The sequence below is a fragment of the Lepus europaeus genome, chromosome 15 (genome assembly GCF_033115175.1).
Source record: "Lepus europaeus isolate LE1 chromosome 15, mLepTim1.pri, whole genome shotgun sequence".
NCBI classification, from domain to species: Eukaryota; Metazoa; Chordata; class Mammalia; order Lagomorpha; family Leporidae; genus Lepus; species Lepus europaeus.
The window spans coordinates 57,211,411-57,228,752 of NC_084841.1; the positions used below are offsets into that span (position 1 = coordinate 57,211,411).

Here is a 17,342-nt window from a genome sequence, read left to right on the forward strand (position 1 = left end):
CAGGGCTTCCTAGAACGTTGTGCGCCAGTTCCAGGGTGCAGATGACCGGTGTATAGGAACAGTGCAAAGACAAACACTGTTTTGTCTCTTCTGATAGCCTACACTTTAGGTTCCCTTCATGGCCTGGAGGAACTGATCCTTCCTACTGGGGAGGCGATTCATCAGGTGGCCAAGCTGATCGTCCAGCAGTGTCAGCAGCTTCCTTGTCTCCGAATCCTCAGGTTTTTCCAGATTCTGAATGATGACAGCGTGATGGAGATCGGTGAGCCACCCCGAGATCCAGTGTGACCACTGGCCTGGAAGCCGGCGGTCTCGCTCCAGCTTCTTGCTGCGAAATGTCTACGAGAACGTTTGCCTCTCTCAGGACTTTGAACCCACGTCCTCATTTCCACTGTCCTGCTGCTCACACTGATGTTCGGTCGGACCTGGGAGCACTAGGAGGCCTTCCAGTGGAGGCTCCGCCCGCCCTCCAGTCTGTGTTCTTGACCGGTTTCAGACCCGTGGCCCCCTACCCTCCAAAGCATGCCTCTTCTTAATTGCAGATGAACACACACAGAGAAAAGTGCTGACTTTCCAGTGACTATGCCTGGAGCATTTTGTTACCCAACTTCAGCAGCATTCAGCCCGATTAGAATGCAGGAATCACTAACTGCCACAAGACTTTTCCCTTCTTCCCAAAGGGGACCTCTGTGCTGCTTTCTATCACGGTGGACTAGTTTTGAACATACATTCTACGTGATGCAATCCTACACAGTAAACACTGATCTCCACATTATATTTATTTATTAATAGCGAAAGGTACGACGAGCAGGCTTTACTTTTCATGACATGACTGTACACACACTCCACTTTATTTATCCAACCCAAGCTGTTTACCCAAGAGCTTGAGTTGTTTCTAATATTTGCCCACTGTCAATAAGGTTTTTATGAACATTCTTATACACAGCCTTTGGTGTATGTATAAATGTATTTTTTAAGATTTATTTATTTATTTTTTGACAGGCAGAGTGGATAGTGAGAAAGAGAGAGACAGAGAGAAAGGTCTTCCTTTTGCCGTTGGTTCACTCTCCAATGGCCACTGCGGCCGGTGCATCGTGCTGATCCGAAGCCAGGAGCCAGGTGCTTCTCCTGGTCTCCCTTGCGGGTATAGGGCCCAAGGACCTGGGCGATCCTCCACTGCCTTCCCGGGCCAAACCAGAGAGCTGGCCTGGAAGAGGGGCAACCGGGATAGAATCTGGCGCCCCGACCAGGACTAGAACCTGGTGTGCTGGCGCCACAAGGCGGAGGATTAGCCTGTTGAGCCACGGCGCCGGCCAGTGTCATATTCTTAAAATCGTATCTCTGGGGGGCCGCTTGTGATGCAGCTGGTTAAGCTGCAGCCTGCAACGCTGGCATCCCATAGTAGCACCAGTTCAAGTCTAAGCCACTTCACTTCCAATCCCGTTGCTGGGAGACCTGAATGGAGTTCTAGGTTCTTGGCTTTGGCCTGACCCAGCCCTGGCTGTTGTGGTCATTTGGGGAATGAACCAGGAAGTGGAAAACCTCTCTCTCTCTCTTTCTCTGTAACTCTGCATTTCAAATAAATCAAATAATCTTTTAAAAAAAAATTGTACCTATGAACTACATTGAATCTGCAAAACAAAAAGAAATGTGGTTCTTAATTCCAGATATTGGAAGATTTTCTATAATCTTTCTGTTGCTAATTTCTAGCTGAATTTTCTATACATAGACATAAATTCCATGGTTTCAATTTCTTAACTTTTTAGATTTTTGCATTGTGGCCCAGCATATGATCAGTTGTAGTAAGTACTTCATTTTCACTTAAAAATAATGTCTTTTTTGAAACTAGAATCAAGTGCTAAAGGTACATTAAATCCTTGATATCTTTACTAACTTTGTTGGCCTGCTTATTCTATCAGTAAAAAGGGGAAAGGTATGTTAAAGTCTCCCATTATGACTATTGATTTGTCTTCTTTTCCTTCAGCCATTTTAAAAAAATATTTTAAAGGTAGGTGCATACAAATTTAAAACAGTGACATTGTTCTTTTTTTTTTTTTAAGATTTATTTATTTATTTGAAAGTCAGAATTACACAGAGGAGAGGCAGGGAGAGAGAGAGAGAGAGGTCTTTGATCCGCTGGTTCATTCCTCAATTGGCTGCAATGGCCGGAGCTGAGCTGATCCAAAGCCAGGAGCCAGGAACCTCCTCCAGGTCTTCCACATTGGCTCAGGAGCCCAAAGACTTGGGCCATCTTCTACTGTTTTCCCAGGCCATGGCAAAGAGCTGGATCAGAAGTGGAGTAACTGGGACTCGAACCGGCACCCATATGGAATGCTGGCACTGCAGTCAGAGGCTTTACCCGCTACGCCACAGTGCCAGCCCAACATTGTTCTTGATAGATCAGCCCTCTTCATCTCTAGTGACAGTTCTTGCCTCAGTTATGTTCTCATGTATTAACATAGCCAGTCAGCATTTCTTCCTTTTACTTTTTTGTTAAGATTTATTTATTTATTTGAAAGGCAGAGTTACAGAGAAGCAGAAGCAGGGAGAGAGAGAGAGAGAGAGAGAGAGAGAGAGAGAGAGAGAAAGAGAGAGAAAGGTCTTCCATCTGCTGGTTCACTCCCCAATTGGCCTCAACAGTTGGATGCAGGCTGATTTGAAGCCAGGAGCCAGGAGCTTCTTCCGGGTCTCCCATATGGGTGCAGGGGACCAAGGACTTGGGCCATCTTCTGCTTTCGTAGGTTGCATTAGCCGAGGGCTGGGTTGGAAGTGGAGCAGCTGGGACTTGAACCAGCCCCCGTATGGGATGCCGGCGCCGCAGGTGGAGGCTTAACCTGCTACACCACACATGACACCTCTTTCTATTAATCTTTTACTTCTAATTCAAGTCGTAATCTCTTTACATTTAATGTGCAATTATTATTATTGCTTCATTTGTTAGCCTATTTTCCCACATCTATTAGCTTATTATACTTGCTTTTTCTAAAAATTTGGCCGGCATCACGGCTCACTTGGCTAATCCTCCGCCTGTAGTGCTGGCACCCCAGGTTCTAGTCCCGGTTTGGGTGCTGGATTCTGTCCCGGTTGCTCCTCTTCCAGTCCAGCTCTCTGCTGTGGCCTGGGAAGGCAGTGGAGGATGGTCCAGGTGCTTGGGCCCTGCACCCGCATGGGAGACCAAGAGGAAGCACCTGGCTTCTGGCTTCGGATTGGCGCAGCACGCCGGCTGTAGTGGCCATTAGGGGGTGAACCAATGGAAAAGGAACACCTTTCTCTTTGTCTCTCTCTCTCTCACTGTCTAAATCTGCCTGTCCAAAAAAAAAATTTATTTGAGAGAGATGGAGAGCTAGAGGGAGAAGAAGACAGAAGAGAGTGAGTGTGCAAGAGCACCGGCTCCCACCATGGGTTCACTTCCCACATACTTGCAACTGTCTTGTCAGGCTGAACCGGGAGCTCAATCTGTGTCTTCCACATGGGTGTCAGGTCCCCCACCACTTCAGCCATTACCGGATGCCTCCCAAGGTCTACACTGGTGGGAAGCTGATCAGGAGTTGGAGCTGGGGCAGAACCCAGGCACTCAGATGTGAGATGCAGGCATCTTAGCTACTAGGCCAAATACCTGCTCCCTAGTTAAACATTCTCACCCTCTGGGCAGTATTCTGGATATTAACATTTGTAGCTCTCAGTTACTAGATACTATAGTGCCTTTGCCCTTTCACGAGCAAGGTAGGGGCCTTTGCAACATTTTAGTTCTATTTACTCTCTTCTAGCTTTCTGCATTGTTGTTGTCCTTTGTTTTATTTCTACATAAATGTAAGCTCCACAATTGTTAATCTGATACTAATTTTCCCACATATCTCTGTTGTTCCCCTTTCTCTTCTGCATTTCCATCCAGTAAGGATCTTATTTCTTCCACTAGAACTCCTTTAGAATTTCCTCCCACGAGGGTCAGCTGGGAACACACGGTCTCGCTTTCTGTCTGGGAATGTGTTGACTTGGCTCTCATCCGGAAGCGTCACTTCTCAGTGGGTGCAGAATTCGACACTGGCGCTACCTTTCCCTCGCAGTTTTAGCCTCTGTCACTTTGGTTGGGCAGTCAGCGGTCAGTGTTCCTGTTGTGGCCTTGAAGGTGAGGTGCCACAGCCGCCTCCCAACTTGTGACTTCAGATTGTCTTTGTTTTGCTTTGTGGCAGGTGCCATGGATTTCCCTGTCCCTGCCTGCTCCCAAAACCCACGTGTTGAAGCCCTAGCCCCCAGGACAGCTGCATTTTGAGATCGGTCATTTGTTACGGGCACCTGAGCAGACGGAAATGGTACTTGTGCCTAGGTGTGGTTTCCTGTACATGAACTCTGGAGTTTGTGGAGCTGATGGAATCTGTGGCTTAGTATTTCTTATCGGTTTGGGGAAGTGCTTGGTCAATACCTACACAGCTTTTGCCCCACTCTTTCCCCTTCATTCTTTCTCTCATTTGCATTTAACAGAACTCGACTCAGTTTAGGGTCAGGGAAGGCCTCTTTGAGGAAGAGATTTCTGTTGAGACCTGAAGAAAGAAAGAATGGCCGGGCACGTTGGGAGAGGAGGGAATTGAAGAACTTAAGGAAAAGGAACATCTGGAGTGAGAGGCAGGAGTCAGTTGTCGGCCAAGGAACTGGAAAGGGAAGTCGGGTGGAGCAGGGCTCTGCAGGCTGTGTTAACAAATGTTGGATCTCGTTTTCTTACTGCTCAGCACTAACCATGACGTGTGGACTTTCCCTGGAAGCTTCTCTCCCCCTCCTTAAGGGAAGACTTGAATAACATTAGATGTGGTGATCTCCCTCATCCCCCGTTACTATAGGTCATTATTGTATCTTGCTCTTCATGGAACGTTAGGTCAAAGCCTTCCTTGGAACTTGAGTCTCACACACGGATGCAAGACCGGTGATTCCTGGCCCTCTCCCTCCCGAGGGCCGATGTTTTCTCTTCCCAGCACTCGGCACAGCGTGCCTGGCACATGCTGGGTACTCACCAAATGTTTCTTGACCGTGTAAACAATGCCTCTTTCCCATGGCTAATTTTGATGGACAGCTGACGGGCTAGTTTGCCAGCGGTGAGTCCTGCTTAGACTTTACCCGTAGGAGAAAGCACTTGTTCACGTCCCACAAGCCACTGGAGCTGAGGCTGTGAAGACCACAGGGAGAACAGGCAATGAAGGCGAAAGGCCAGGGTTGTTCTTGCGGTCCCTCCGCAACTGTCTTTCATGTGAGGAAATGAGAACTGTCCTTTAGGTATCACCGAGGACATCCACCTACTCAGGACGTCTGAAGACATTCTCTCTGCACCTCCATCTCTGAACGCGGTCAAGCTGCAGCTGTGGGTTCTGGAGTCAAACTAACTTTTGTCCAGATCAGGAAAAAAAAAAAAAAGAGGTGGAGCAATTAAAAACAAAAAACTCTGTGAGGCACCCACTTCCAAAGTCAAGTCAACTTGTTAATCAAGAACTTTCTGTGTGCCCAGCTCCCAGTTCCTTCAGAAGCCGTAGTCTCAGTAACGTGATGGTCCCTCTGGGCCACGGGTGTAAGGCACGGTAGTTGACAGCGAGGAACTGGTTTTAGGAATGCCACACCTTTTCTGTAAAAGGCAGTCATGAGGGCCACAACCTCTGAAGTCCCTTAGAATCTGATCTGCTTCTCAGGCGCACCGTGCTTTGCGCCCTCTTGTGAGACAAAGTGAAGCCCAGATTTGCCCCAAATGTGGCTTCAAGTGCCCTGGGGCTTGGTTCTACCTCTTTGGTCTTTCCTTGACCCTCGGATTTTGGCCAGGAGGCTCTTTGGGGTTTTTAAGGAGGTAATTTTAAAAATTATTATATTAGGTATTTCCTGCTTTCAATGGTGATGGTGGTGGAAGAGGAAACTTGTTCAAATAACTTAGTCTACTGTTATTGACGTAACTGTCGCCTTATGCCTGTTTTCATGGATATTTTGTTTTGGCAGCTAAGGTAGCAACCAATGGAGGTCTCCAGAAACTTGAGATATTAAATCTTTCCATCAATCATAAGATCACGGAGGAAGGATACAGAAATTTCTTCCAAGCCCTGGATAATCTGCCGAACTTGCAAGAGCTGAACATGTCCAGGCACTTCACAGAGTGCATCAAAGCCCAGGCCCCGACAGTCAAGGCGCTGAGTCAGTGTGTGCCCCGACTGCCGCGCCTCACCAGGCTGCACCTGTTAGGTTGGCTCCTGGACACAGAGGACATCACTCTGCTTAGTGTCACGAAGGAGAGACATCCTCAGTCCAAGCACCTAACCATTCTCTGGAAGTGGAGACTGCCATTCTCTCCAATCATCCAGAAATAAAAGATTGCAACTACAAACTACAGCATCTAGAAATTTTTTGTCAACAATTCTGAAACCTAATCATCCAAAACCATTTTATTAAATATTGTATACAGAAGAATAATGATGTGTAAGGTTTGTGATTCAAATGGGCAGGCGCTGTGGCATAGTGGGTAAAGCCGCCGCTTGCAGTGCCGGCATCCCACATGGGTGCCAGTGTGAGTCCCGGCTGCTCCACTTCTGATATAGCTCTCTGCTATGGGCTGGGAAAGCAGTAGAAGATGGTCCAAGTCCTTGGGCCCTTGTACTCACATGGGAGACCTGGAAGAAGCTCCTGGTTCCTGGCTTCGGATTGGCCCATCTCCAGCTGTTGCCGCCATTTGTGGAGTGAACCAGCAGATGGAAGACCAACCTCTCCCTCTCTCTCTGTAACTCTGCCTTTCAAATAATAATAATAAAAAAGAAACCTGACTTGGACAGGAGAAGCAATAACTTAGTAATGATTAAGAGTTGAATGGGGCTGGTGTTGTGGCATAGTGGGTTAAGTTGCCACTTGAAATGCAGGCATCCCCTTGGCCGGCGCCATGGCTCAACAGGCTAATCCTCCGCCTAGCGGCGCCGGCACCACAGTTCTAGTCCCGGTTGGGGTGCCGGATTCTGTCCTGGTTGCCCCTCTTCCAGGCCAGCTCTCTGCTATGGCCCAGGAAGGCAGTGGAGGATGACCCAAGTGCTTGGGCCCTGCACCCCATGGGAGACCAGGAGAAGCACCTGGCTCCTGCCTTTGGATCTACGCGGTGCGCCGGCCGCAGCGGCCATTAGGGGGTGAACCAACGGCAAAGGAAGACCTTTCTCTGTCTCTCTCTCTCTCACTATCCACTCTGCCTGTCAAAAAAAAAAAAAAAAATTCATTCTATGGTGGGCAGTTGGTAATTTCAGTTTGACTAATTTATAAACCTGAAAATTATACTAGCATGGATAATAGCTCTTTGGCATAAGAATTTTCCAATGCCAGTGTTTCTGCTTAGCTGAGATGAAACTTTATTAGAAATTTTCAGTTGGTGATTTTTTTAAGGAACTATTTATTTGTTTGAAAGGCAGAGTTAGAAAGTGAGGGAGAGACAAAGAGCTTCCATCCACTTGAGGCAGGGGCTCAAGCACTTGGGCTTTCCCAGGCACATGTGCAGGAAGCTGGATGGTAACTCAAACCAGGGCTCATATGAGATCCCAGGGTCACAGGTGGCAGTTTAACCCACTGCACCACATCAGACTCTTCTATATCACCTTAATAAGGGCAAGAGGAGCAGTGATATTATATTCTACAAATATACTTAAAAGAGAGGTCTGGCTTCATCTCAGTCTAGAAACTCATTCAAAACTAAAAATGTTATATACACGTAAGCACATACACCTCACGTTGTATGTATATATACACAATATACACAATATATGCACACCCAGTCTGTCAAATTATATACAAAATTTCTATTCAGGATTTTTAAAATAAACAGGAGGCAGACATTTGGCCAAGTGCGGCTTGGAATGGCCAAATCCTATATCAGAATATCTAAGTTAGAGTCCTGGCCCCACTCCTGTTCTAACTACCTGCTAATATTCACTCTGGGAGGTGCACTCAAGAGCTTGGGTCTCTACTGCCCACATGGTAGAACCAGATTGAGGTCGGCGCCATGGCTCAATAGGCTAATCCTCCGCCTAGCGGTGCCGGCACACCGGGTTCTAGTCCCAGTCGGGGCGCCGGATTCTATCCCGGTTGTCCCTCTTCCAGGCCAGCCTCTGCTATGGCCCGGGAGTACAGTGGAGGATGGCCCAAGTGCTTGGGCCCTGCACCCCATGGGAGACCAGGAGAAGCACCTGGCTCCTGCCATCGGAACAGCGCGGTGCGCCGGCCGCAGCGCGCTACCGCGGTGGCCATTGAAGGGTGAACCAACGGCAAAGGAAGACCTTTCTCTCTGTCTCTCTCTTTCTCACTGTCCACTCTGCCTGTCAAAAAAAAAAAAAGAAAGAAAGAAAGAAAGAAAGAAAGAAATGCAGGCATACCCTATTGGAGCACTTGTTTAAGAAAGACATCTTCCATTTGCTGGTTTCCTACCCAAATGGCTGGGCCAGGCTGAAGCCAGGAGCCAGGCAGGAAATGGGATGCTGGTGTTACATGTGGCTGCTTAAGTCACTACACCACAACACTGGCACCCGTAGACAACTTTTTTTTGTTTTTTTTTTAATTTTTATGTGTTTACTTGAGAGGTAGTTACAGAGAGAGAGACAGAGAGAAGTCTTCATCTACTGGTTCACTTCCCAAATGGCCATAACAGTTGGAGCTGTGCCAAAGCCGGGAGCCAGGAGCTTCTTCCGGGTCTCCTTATGTGGGTGCAGGGGCCCAAGCACTTGAGCCATCTTTCACTGTTTTCCCAGGCACATTAGCAGGGAGCAGGATTGGAAGTGGAGCAGCCGGGACACGAACCAGTGTTCGTATGGGATGCTGGCACTGCAGGTAGATGCTTAACCTACTGAGCCACAGCGCTGGCCCAGCAGACAACTTCTTAACTGACACAAGAAACTAAGTGACTGACTTCAGGGAGGAGCTCAGGATGGCTGGTGAGCAGGGGAGGGAGGTACGATTACTTTTCTCCCCTGTATGCCCTTTTGTACCACAGAAATTTCTTCTCCTGCACACATACGGGGCCATCAAAGAAGGAGGTACCCTTCTCCGAAGGGAGGAGAGAACCTCCACTTTGACTATGACCCTATCGGAATAAGAACAAAGTCAGCGAACCCTAAAGGCTTCCATAGCCCTGGCAACTCATGAATAGAGCCTAGGGAGATTACTGACGCCATGAACAGGAGTGTCAAATTGTTAAGTCAGCAACAGAAGTCACTGTGTACTTACACCCCATATGGGATCTGTCCCTAATGTGTCGTCTAAAGCGAAGTGATGCTATAACTAGTACTGAAACAGTATTTTTATACTATGTGTTTCTGTGTGGGCACAAACTGATGAGGTCTTTACTAATTATATACCGAATTGATCTTCTGTACATAAAGAGAATTGGAAATGAAAAAAAAAAAAAAAAACAACCTGGTGTTAAAATGGAAATGGCATAGAAAATTAATTAATTTGAAAAAAAAATTATGTAGGATCTCTGTCTTTAATGTGCTGTACATTGCTATTTAATGCTATAATTAGTAATCCAATGGTAGTTTATTCACTTTACGTTGCTATGTGGGCAAAATGTTGAAATCTTTACCTAATATATACTAAACTGATCTTCTGTATATAAAGAGAATTGAAAATGAATCTTTACATGAATGGAAGGGGAGAGGGAGCGGGAAAGGGGAGGGTTGCGGGTGGGAGGGAAGTTATGGGAGGGGGGAAGCCATTGTAACCCATAAGCTATACTTTGGAAATTTATATTCATTAAACAAAAGTTTAATAAAAAAAAAAAGAATACTCCACTTAATGGGTGAATTACAATTTGTTAAATCAACATTTAGATTATCTCCAGTTCTTCTTACACCAGTACAGTAGGTGATTCTAATAAATATCTATGTGCAAAAAAAAAAAAAAAAAAAAATCATACCTGAAAATCCTCCTGGATTCTATGCAAAAGATCTGTCCAAGAGCTTCAGGTCATGACTTTTATTATAAAGCAGGAATCAGCAAATACAGCTAGAGCCCTTGAGCAAAAAATGATTTTCATATTTTTAAAGGGTTAAAAAAAGATGTGAAGCAGGACCATCAACAGCCAAAGGAAACTAAAGTGTTCAGTCTGGCCCACTACAGAGAAATGAATTATCCATGACACAGTGTGTCTGTTTCAAAAGCTCACCGTGGCCGGCGCCATGGCTTAACAGGCTAATCCTCCGCCTTGCGGCGCCGGCACACCGGGTTCTAGTCCCAGTTGGGGCGCCGGATTCTATCCCGGTTGCCCCTCTTCCAGGCCAGCTCTCTGCTATGGCCCAGGAAGGCAGTGGAGGATGGCCCAAGTGCTTGGGCCCTGTACCCGCATGGGAAACCAGAAGCACCTGGCTTCTGGCTTTGGATCAGCGAGATGCGCCAGCCACAGCGGCCATTGGAGGGTGAACCAACGGCAAAAAGGAAGACCTTTCTCTCTCTCTCTCTCTCACTATCCACTCTGCCTGTCAAAAAAAAAAAAAAAAAAAAAAAAAAGCTCACCGTGCCTACTAGTCCAGTTCGCACCAAGGTCATTCCTCACCCTCTGATGTGCACCCTTAGGGTTCTGAACTGCCTGGTTTCTGAGCACATACCCCGGCCACTCCCACCCACCACCCACCATCCTTCCACTGTGTCTCCATGAGTAAAACCCCCTAATTTCTCAGCCTCTTTGCTGAACAGTCCCTGTACGTTCTTGATCTAATTCCTTATTTTAAAGCTTTTTTTTTTTTTTTTAAATTATGACTCACAGTAAGAAATTTTACATCAGGGCTACCTGTGATGCCAGCAACCCATAAGTATACCAGTTTGAGTCCTGGCTGCTTCACTTCTGATCCAGCACCCTACTAATGGCCTGGGAAAAGCAGTGGAAGATGGCCCAAGTGCTTGGGCCCCTACACCCATGTGGGAGACCCAGGAGAAGCTCCTGACTCTTGGCTTTGTCCTGGACCAGCCTTGGACATTGCCACCATCTGGGGAGTGAACCAGTGGATGGAAGAGCTCTCCCTCTCTTTCAAATAAATAATTTTCAAAATGAAGTAATAAAAGCTTTCATATAAAAAAAATTTTACATCAAAACAGTACACAACAGATATTTATATTACATACTGTAGTTTCATAAAAATAACTTACCTGGGGCCAGCACCATGGCACAGTTAAGTTGCAGTCTGCAATGCCAGAGTGCTGCTTCAAGTCCTGGCTGCTTTGCTTTTATTTAAGATTTATTTTATTTTTTTGACAGGCAGAGTTAGTGAGAGAGAGAGAGACAGAGAGAAAGGTCTTCCTTCCGTTGGTTCACCCCCCAAATGGCTGCTACGGCTGGTGTGCTGCGCTGATCCGAAGCCAGGAGCCAGGTGCTTTTCCTGGTCTCCCATGCGGGTGCAGGGCCCAAGCACTTGGGCCATCCTCCACTGCACTCCTGGACCACAGCAGAGAGCTGGCCTGGAAGAGGGGCAACCGGGACAGAACCGGTGCCCCAACTGGGACTAGAACCTGTGGTGCCGGCGCCACAGGCGGAGGATTAGCCTAGTGAGCCACAGCGCTGGCCAAGATTTATTTTCTTATTTATTTGAGAGGCAGAATTTACAGAGAGGGATTCAGAGACAGAGATCAGAGAGCTGGACCAGAAGTGGAGCAGACAGGACTTGAACAGGGTGCTTAACCTGCTAAGCCACAACACAGGTCCGTTTCACTGCTGATGCAGCTCCTGGCTAACGTGTGTGGGAAGGCAGTGGTAGACAACCCATGTGCTTGGGCCCCTGCCACCTACATGGGAGACCCAGATGGAGTTCTTCCTGTCCCAATCCTAGCCATGGCAAATATGTGGGGAATGAACCAGTAGATGGAAACTCTCACTCTCCCCTCCTCTGTTGTTCTGCCTTCCAAGTAAATTAAAAACAAAACAAAGAAAAAAAAAACCTCACTAAACAAAGCTATCTAAAAACCTGATTTTATCAATACCTGAATATAGTGAGAGCTCAGAAATAGCTTTTTGGTTGCTTACCGCACAGCTAACTCTTCTACTCTCTCCACATGAGCTTTTACCTCTTCCACTCCACCAAACACCTCTTCATGGGGCATCAATGACATTACTAAATGCAGCGGGTCTTCAGCCTCCTCCTTCCCTGTGGGTAGCAGCTAACCTACAGGAACCTACAGGAAGCTTGGATAGTGTCTACCACTGCCACCCTCTCAAATGCTTTCTCCATTTGCCTTCCAGGGCATCCCTCCAGACTTTCCTCCTCACTCACTCCGAGCTCCTTCCCAGTCTCCTTTGCATTTTTCTTCTTATCTGAGCTCTAGCCTTCGGCAATTCTCTGCCAGCTCCTCTAAGGGCACTTCCTGGGCCAGCTCATCAGCTGGATGGTTATGTTAACTTATTCATTTCCATACCTGGCACACACTCTCCATTCATTTCCAACTATTATTAACGGGCATATCACATCTCACTGGTCTAAAACCCAACACCTGTCACAAAAGTACTCCCTGGGTGGACGTCCATTTCACAGAACTCCAACTTCATCCCTCTAGTGGACTAGGCCACAAACCTTGGAGTCATCCGTGGCTCCTCTCTATGCTGCATGTAACCTACTGGCAAATATGGCTAGCTCCACTTGCAAGGCCCTCAGATCCAACTATTATGACCCAGTGCTTCCTCCCTTGAAATCTATAACGTTCAACATAGAAGTCAGAAGGCTCTTTTTGTAACATCAGTCACATCATTATATATCATACTGTACCTTTGGTTCAAAATCTTCCAAGGTGGGGTCAGTGTTGAGGCACAGTGGGTTAAGCTGTGCCCTGCAATGCCAGCATTCCATGAGAGTTAATTGAATCCTGGCTGCTCCAGCTCCAATCCAGCTCCCTACTAATGTGCCTGGGAAAGCAGTGGAAGATGGCCCAAGTAGTTGGGCCCCTGCTACCCATGTGGGAGACCCAGATGAAGTTCCAGCCTCCTGGCTTTGGCCTGGCCCAGCACCAGCTGTTGAGGCCATTTGGGGAGTAAGCCAGTAGATGGAAGATCTCTCTCCCTTTAACTCTGCATTTCAATTAAATAAATAAATAAATAAATAAATAAATAAATAAATATTTGAGAGGCAGAGTTACAGAGGAGAGACAGAAAGTTCTTCCCAAATGGCTGCAACAGCTGCAGCCGTGCTGATCTGAAGTGAGGAGCCTGTAGCTTCCTCCAGGTGTCTCACCCGGGTGCTTGGGCCATCCTCTGCTGCTTTCCCAGGCCATAAGCACAGAGCTGGATTGGAAGAGGAGCAGCCGAGACATGAACTGGTGCCCATACGGGATGCTGGTGCTGCAAATGGAGGTTTAGCCTACTACACCACAGCACTGACTCCCAATAAATTTTTTAAAACTATTTCTTTTTGAAAGTCAGTTACAGAGAGAGAAGGAGAAAGATCTTCCATGGTTCACTCCCCAAATGGCTTTTTCTGGGTTTCCCACACAGGTAAGAGGCCCAAGTACTTGGGCCATCTTCCACTGCTTTCCAGGGCACATTAGTAGGGAGCTGGATTGGAGGTGGAGCAGCCAGGATTCAAATTAGCTCTCATGGAATGCTGGCATTGCAGGGCACAGCTTAACCCACTGTGCCTCAGCACTGACCCCACCTCGGAAGATTTTGAACCAAAGGTACAGTATGATGTGATGATGTGACTGATGTTACAGAAAGAATCAGTGCCCATATGGGATGATGATGTTGCAGATGGCAGCCTTACCAGCTATACCACAATCCTGGCCTGCTGCCAATATTTGTTTTAAAAAAATTTTATTTATTTATTTGAAAGTCAGAGTTACAGAGAGACAGACTCAGAGAGAGAGAGAGGGGTTTTCCACCTGCTAGCTCACTCCCCACAACAGCTGGAGCTGTGCCAATCCGAAGCCAGGAGCCAAGAGCTTCTTACGGGTCTCCCACGCGGGTGCAGGGGCCCAAGCACTTGTACCATCTTCTACTGCTTTCCCAGGCCATAGCAGAGAGCTGGATCAGAAGTGCAGCAGCTGGAACTCAAACCAGCACCCATATGGGATGCCAGCACTGCAGGTGGTGGCTTTACCTGCTATGCCACAGTGCCGGCCCCTGCCAATATGTTTTTAAGAGGCTGATTTGTTTGAAAGGCAGAGCAACACATAGAGGACAGATTTTCTGTCTGCTGGGTCACTCCCCAAATAGCTGTAATAGCTAGTGCTGGTCCAGGCCAAAGACAGGGGTCTAGAACTCCATCCAGGTCTCCTATGTGGGTGGCAGGGTCCCAAGCACTTGGGCCATCTTCCACTGCTTTCCCAGACACATTAGCAAGGACCTTGATTGGAAATGAAGCAACCAGCACTCTGATATGGGGTGCAGCATTGCAACCAGCTGCTTAATCCACCATGCCACAATGCTGGCGCCATCCTGCCAACAGTTTATATAAATATGCTGACTGTAGAAAATATTGGTTGTCAGAAAATATGTTTTTATAAAACTGCACTTGTTCCTTATACAAGAAAGCTTTGTCATAGAACATCCTTATCTGCAAAGCTTACTTGAATATCTAGTGAGTTCTTGCAGTTACTAATATACCAGGGGAGCTTAACTGATTCAGCCTGCTCACCCGATACCTCTGAAGGGAAGAGCACTCACAGTAACATCTTCCTCCACCAAGTAGACTGGGGAGGATCCCAGGTGCATGGACACCATGAGGCTACACAGAAGCAGTGACAAATGGAGAGGGTAGTAAGGTCAATGAATGGCTGGGTAGCTAGCTGTGTTAGGCAGCAGGTGAGAGGGAGAAGCAGAGACAAGGGAAGGTAGAGAAAGAATGACGTGACTCCTAAGAAATGGAAGCCTTGGGGGCTGGTGTCGTGGCACAGTGGGTTAATCCTCTGCGGCACCGGCATCCCGTGTGGGCGCTGGTTCTAGTCCTAGCTGCTCCTCTTCCAATCCAGCTCTCTGCTATGGCCTAGGAGAGTAGAAGATGGCCCAAGTCCTTGGGACCCTGCACCCATGTGGGAGGGAAGCACCTGGCTCCTGGTTTTGGCTCGGCGCAGCACCGGCCGTGTGGCCATTTGGGGAGTGAACCAATGGAAGGAAGATCTTTCTGTCTCTCCTCTCACTGTCTGTAACTCTACCTGTCAAATAAAATAAATAAAAAATCTTAAAAAAAGAAAGAAAGAAAAGAAATGGAAGCCTTGGTTCCTGACTGCCAGACCAATACTTGTGACACAGCTTAGGAGCCTTTGTTCTCTAACCTTGGATGATCAGCAAGGTCCCTCCCCCCGCAGTCAGGCTGGTTCATAATTGGCTCTACCTTTATAATACTACCCTTCACCCAAATAAGCCCGAGTAGTTTTCTTTGTACATCTTTAGACAGACTCAATATATACTCTATATTCTGAAGAAAAAACTGATAGTCAAGGTTTAAAATGGTTTTCTTTATTTTTAAAAGCAAGAATAGAAAGCTTAACATACTTAACTAAGAAAGTTACACTATACAAAAATGTGCTCCATCACAGTTTTGGCAGATTGACTTCTGTGGTCTGAATGCGGCACTGAGTTTCTTTTAATCACTTACATTTGCGTGTTCAGTTAATCAGGCTGTTTTTAAAAATACTTCGCTAGTTATTTAAGTATGGAATACATACAACAAGAGCAAAAGTGCAGATGATCGTGTCACCAACCCAGTGTTCCTCAAGAAAATGATGAGCCTGTTATTCATATCGGCCAGGGAACTTCAAGATACCATTCTCCTTGGGAGACAGCTGTACCTGAATTTGAAGGAAAAAAATTCTAGATACACTTACAAAATATAAAATCCTATTTTCTTATAAAATCATAAACATATAAAATAAAGCAGTATATTTATTTCATCACAGTAAGCAAAATTAAATACAAATATAAAATATACAATTTTTACACAGAAATACAAAGAATAAAAATATTCTAATGTTAAGATCTAATATAATACTAATTTAAAAACATTAAGGAGTACTGGTACTTAGTCTGTCCTACTAGAATATAAACATTTTAAAAATAGTGATTACAATAGTAAAACAATATTCTCCTACTACAATATAATGAGGCTAGAAATAAAACCCAACAACCCACATCAGATATTAAAACTTTGAAGCTTTCTACAGTTGAAAACAAAATTCACAATTTGAGATTTCTAGAAAATGATAAAAATGCCACAAATTGGAACCTACAAAATACAACTAAATCACTACTCAGAGGAAAATTTATGGTCCTAAAATGTTCATTGTAATAAACGACAAGAAGAAATTAAAAATCTTACAAATAAATAAAAGGAAGAAGATGAAAATTAATCTCCTATAGATTAAGGCCTACTGAGCCCAATTTTAGTCTTTGAGTTTTTTCTTGAAGAATGACAGGGAGGCACACAGATCGCCCATTTGCTGACTCCCCAGATTCCTCCTACAGGCAGGGCTTGGCCAGGCCAAAACCAGGAGCCTGGCACTCCATTCTGGTATCCCACACGGTGGCAGGGACACAGGTACACGGGTCACTGCCCACTGCTTTCCTACATGCATTAGTTGGAAGCTGGGTCAGAAGTGGGTGAGCCAGAACGCAACTGGTCCTCTGATATGGGATGCAAGCATATCAGACAACAGATGAACATGCTGTGCCACAATGCCTGGTCCTAGCGTTGGTTTCCTTTGTGAAGCAGTTGTTGAACTATTCATAACGATTCCTAACATTCTTAGAGGTCTGCCAACCATCTAGGTATTCCCGCGTCAGCCTCATGTTGACTGTGGGTGGGCACTGAGATTTGCATGTAAAGAACAGAAAAAGGTGTAAATGATGGTATATCACTCAGAGCCCAAGTTATAACAGGGACTGTGGCATTGCTGTCTCTTGAATTCTTTATTCTGGGAAAAGCCAGCTGCCATAGTCAGAGTCTCAAGATGCCTATGGAGCGCCCCAAGTGGCAAGGAACTGAAGCCTCCTGCCAACAACCATAGGAGTACGCTTGGAAGTGGATCTCCCAGTCCCAGGAGGGCAGGGGAAGGCTATAGTCCTGGATGACAACCTCACTGCAGCCGCATGAGAACCAAGAACCAGGGCTGGCACTGTTGTATAGTGGGTAAAGCCGCTGCAAGTGGTGCCAGCATCCCATATGGAGGCGATTCGAGTCCTGTCTGCTCTACTTCCAATCCCGCTCCCTGCTAATGTGTCTGGGAAAGCACTGCAGGATGGCCCAAGTGCTTGGGCCCCTGTACTCACATAGCAGACCTTGAAGAAGCTCCTGACTCCTGGCTTTGGATCAGTCCAGCTCTCATGGGTGCAGCCACTTGGGGAGTGAACCAGCAGATGGAAGAACTCTCTCTCCCTCTCT

The 17,342-nt window shown here is 46.5% G+C and overlaps 2 protein-coding genes across 3 annotated transcripts in view; one reads left to right on the plus strand and one right to left on the minus strand.

Annotated features, from left to right (window-relative positions):
- Positions 1 to 6,332, plus strand: part of LOC133774296 (baculoviral IAP repeat-containing protein 1-like) — a 40,329-nt gene extending 33,997 nt beyond the window's left edge. Inside the window, exons 13-14 of the mRNA XM_062211941.1 lie at positions 98 to 262; positions 5,968 to 6,332. Of these exons, the coding sequence (XP_062067925.1) occupies positions 98 to 262; positions 5,968 to 6,332 (530 nt within the window). The remainder of the gene's footprint in view (positions 1 to 97; positions 263 to 5,967) is intronic.
- A 9,067-nt stretch (positions 6,333 to 15,399) lies between these two features.
- Positions 15,400 to 17,342, minus strand: part of LOC133774484 (survival motor neuron protein) — a 30,413-nt gene continuing 28,470 nt past the window's right edge. For both annotated transcript variants that reach the window (XM_062212216.1, XM_062212210.1), the window contains one exon: positions 15,400 to 15,753. The gene's annotated coding sequence lies outside the window, so the exon portion shown is untranslated. The remainder of the gene's footprint in view (positions 15,754 to 17,342) is intronic.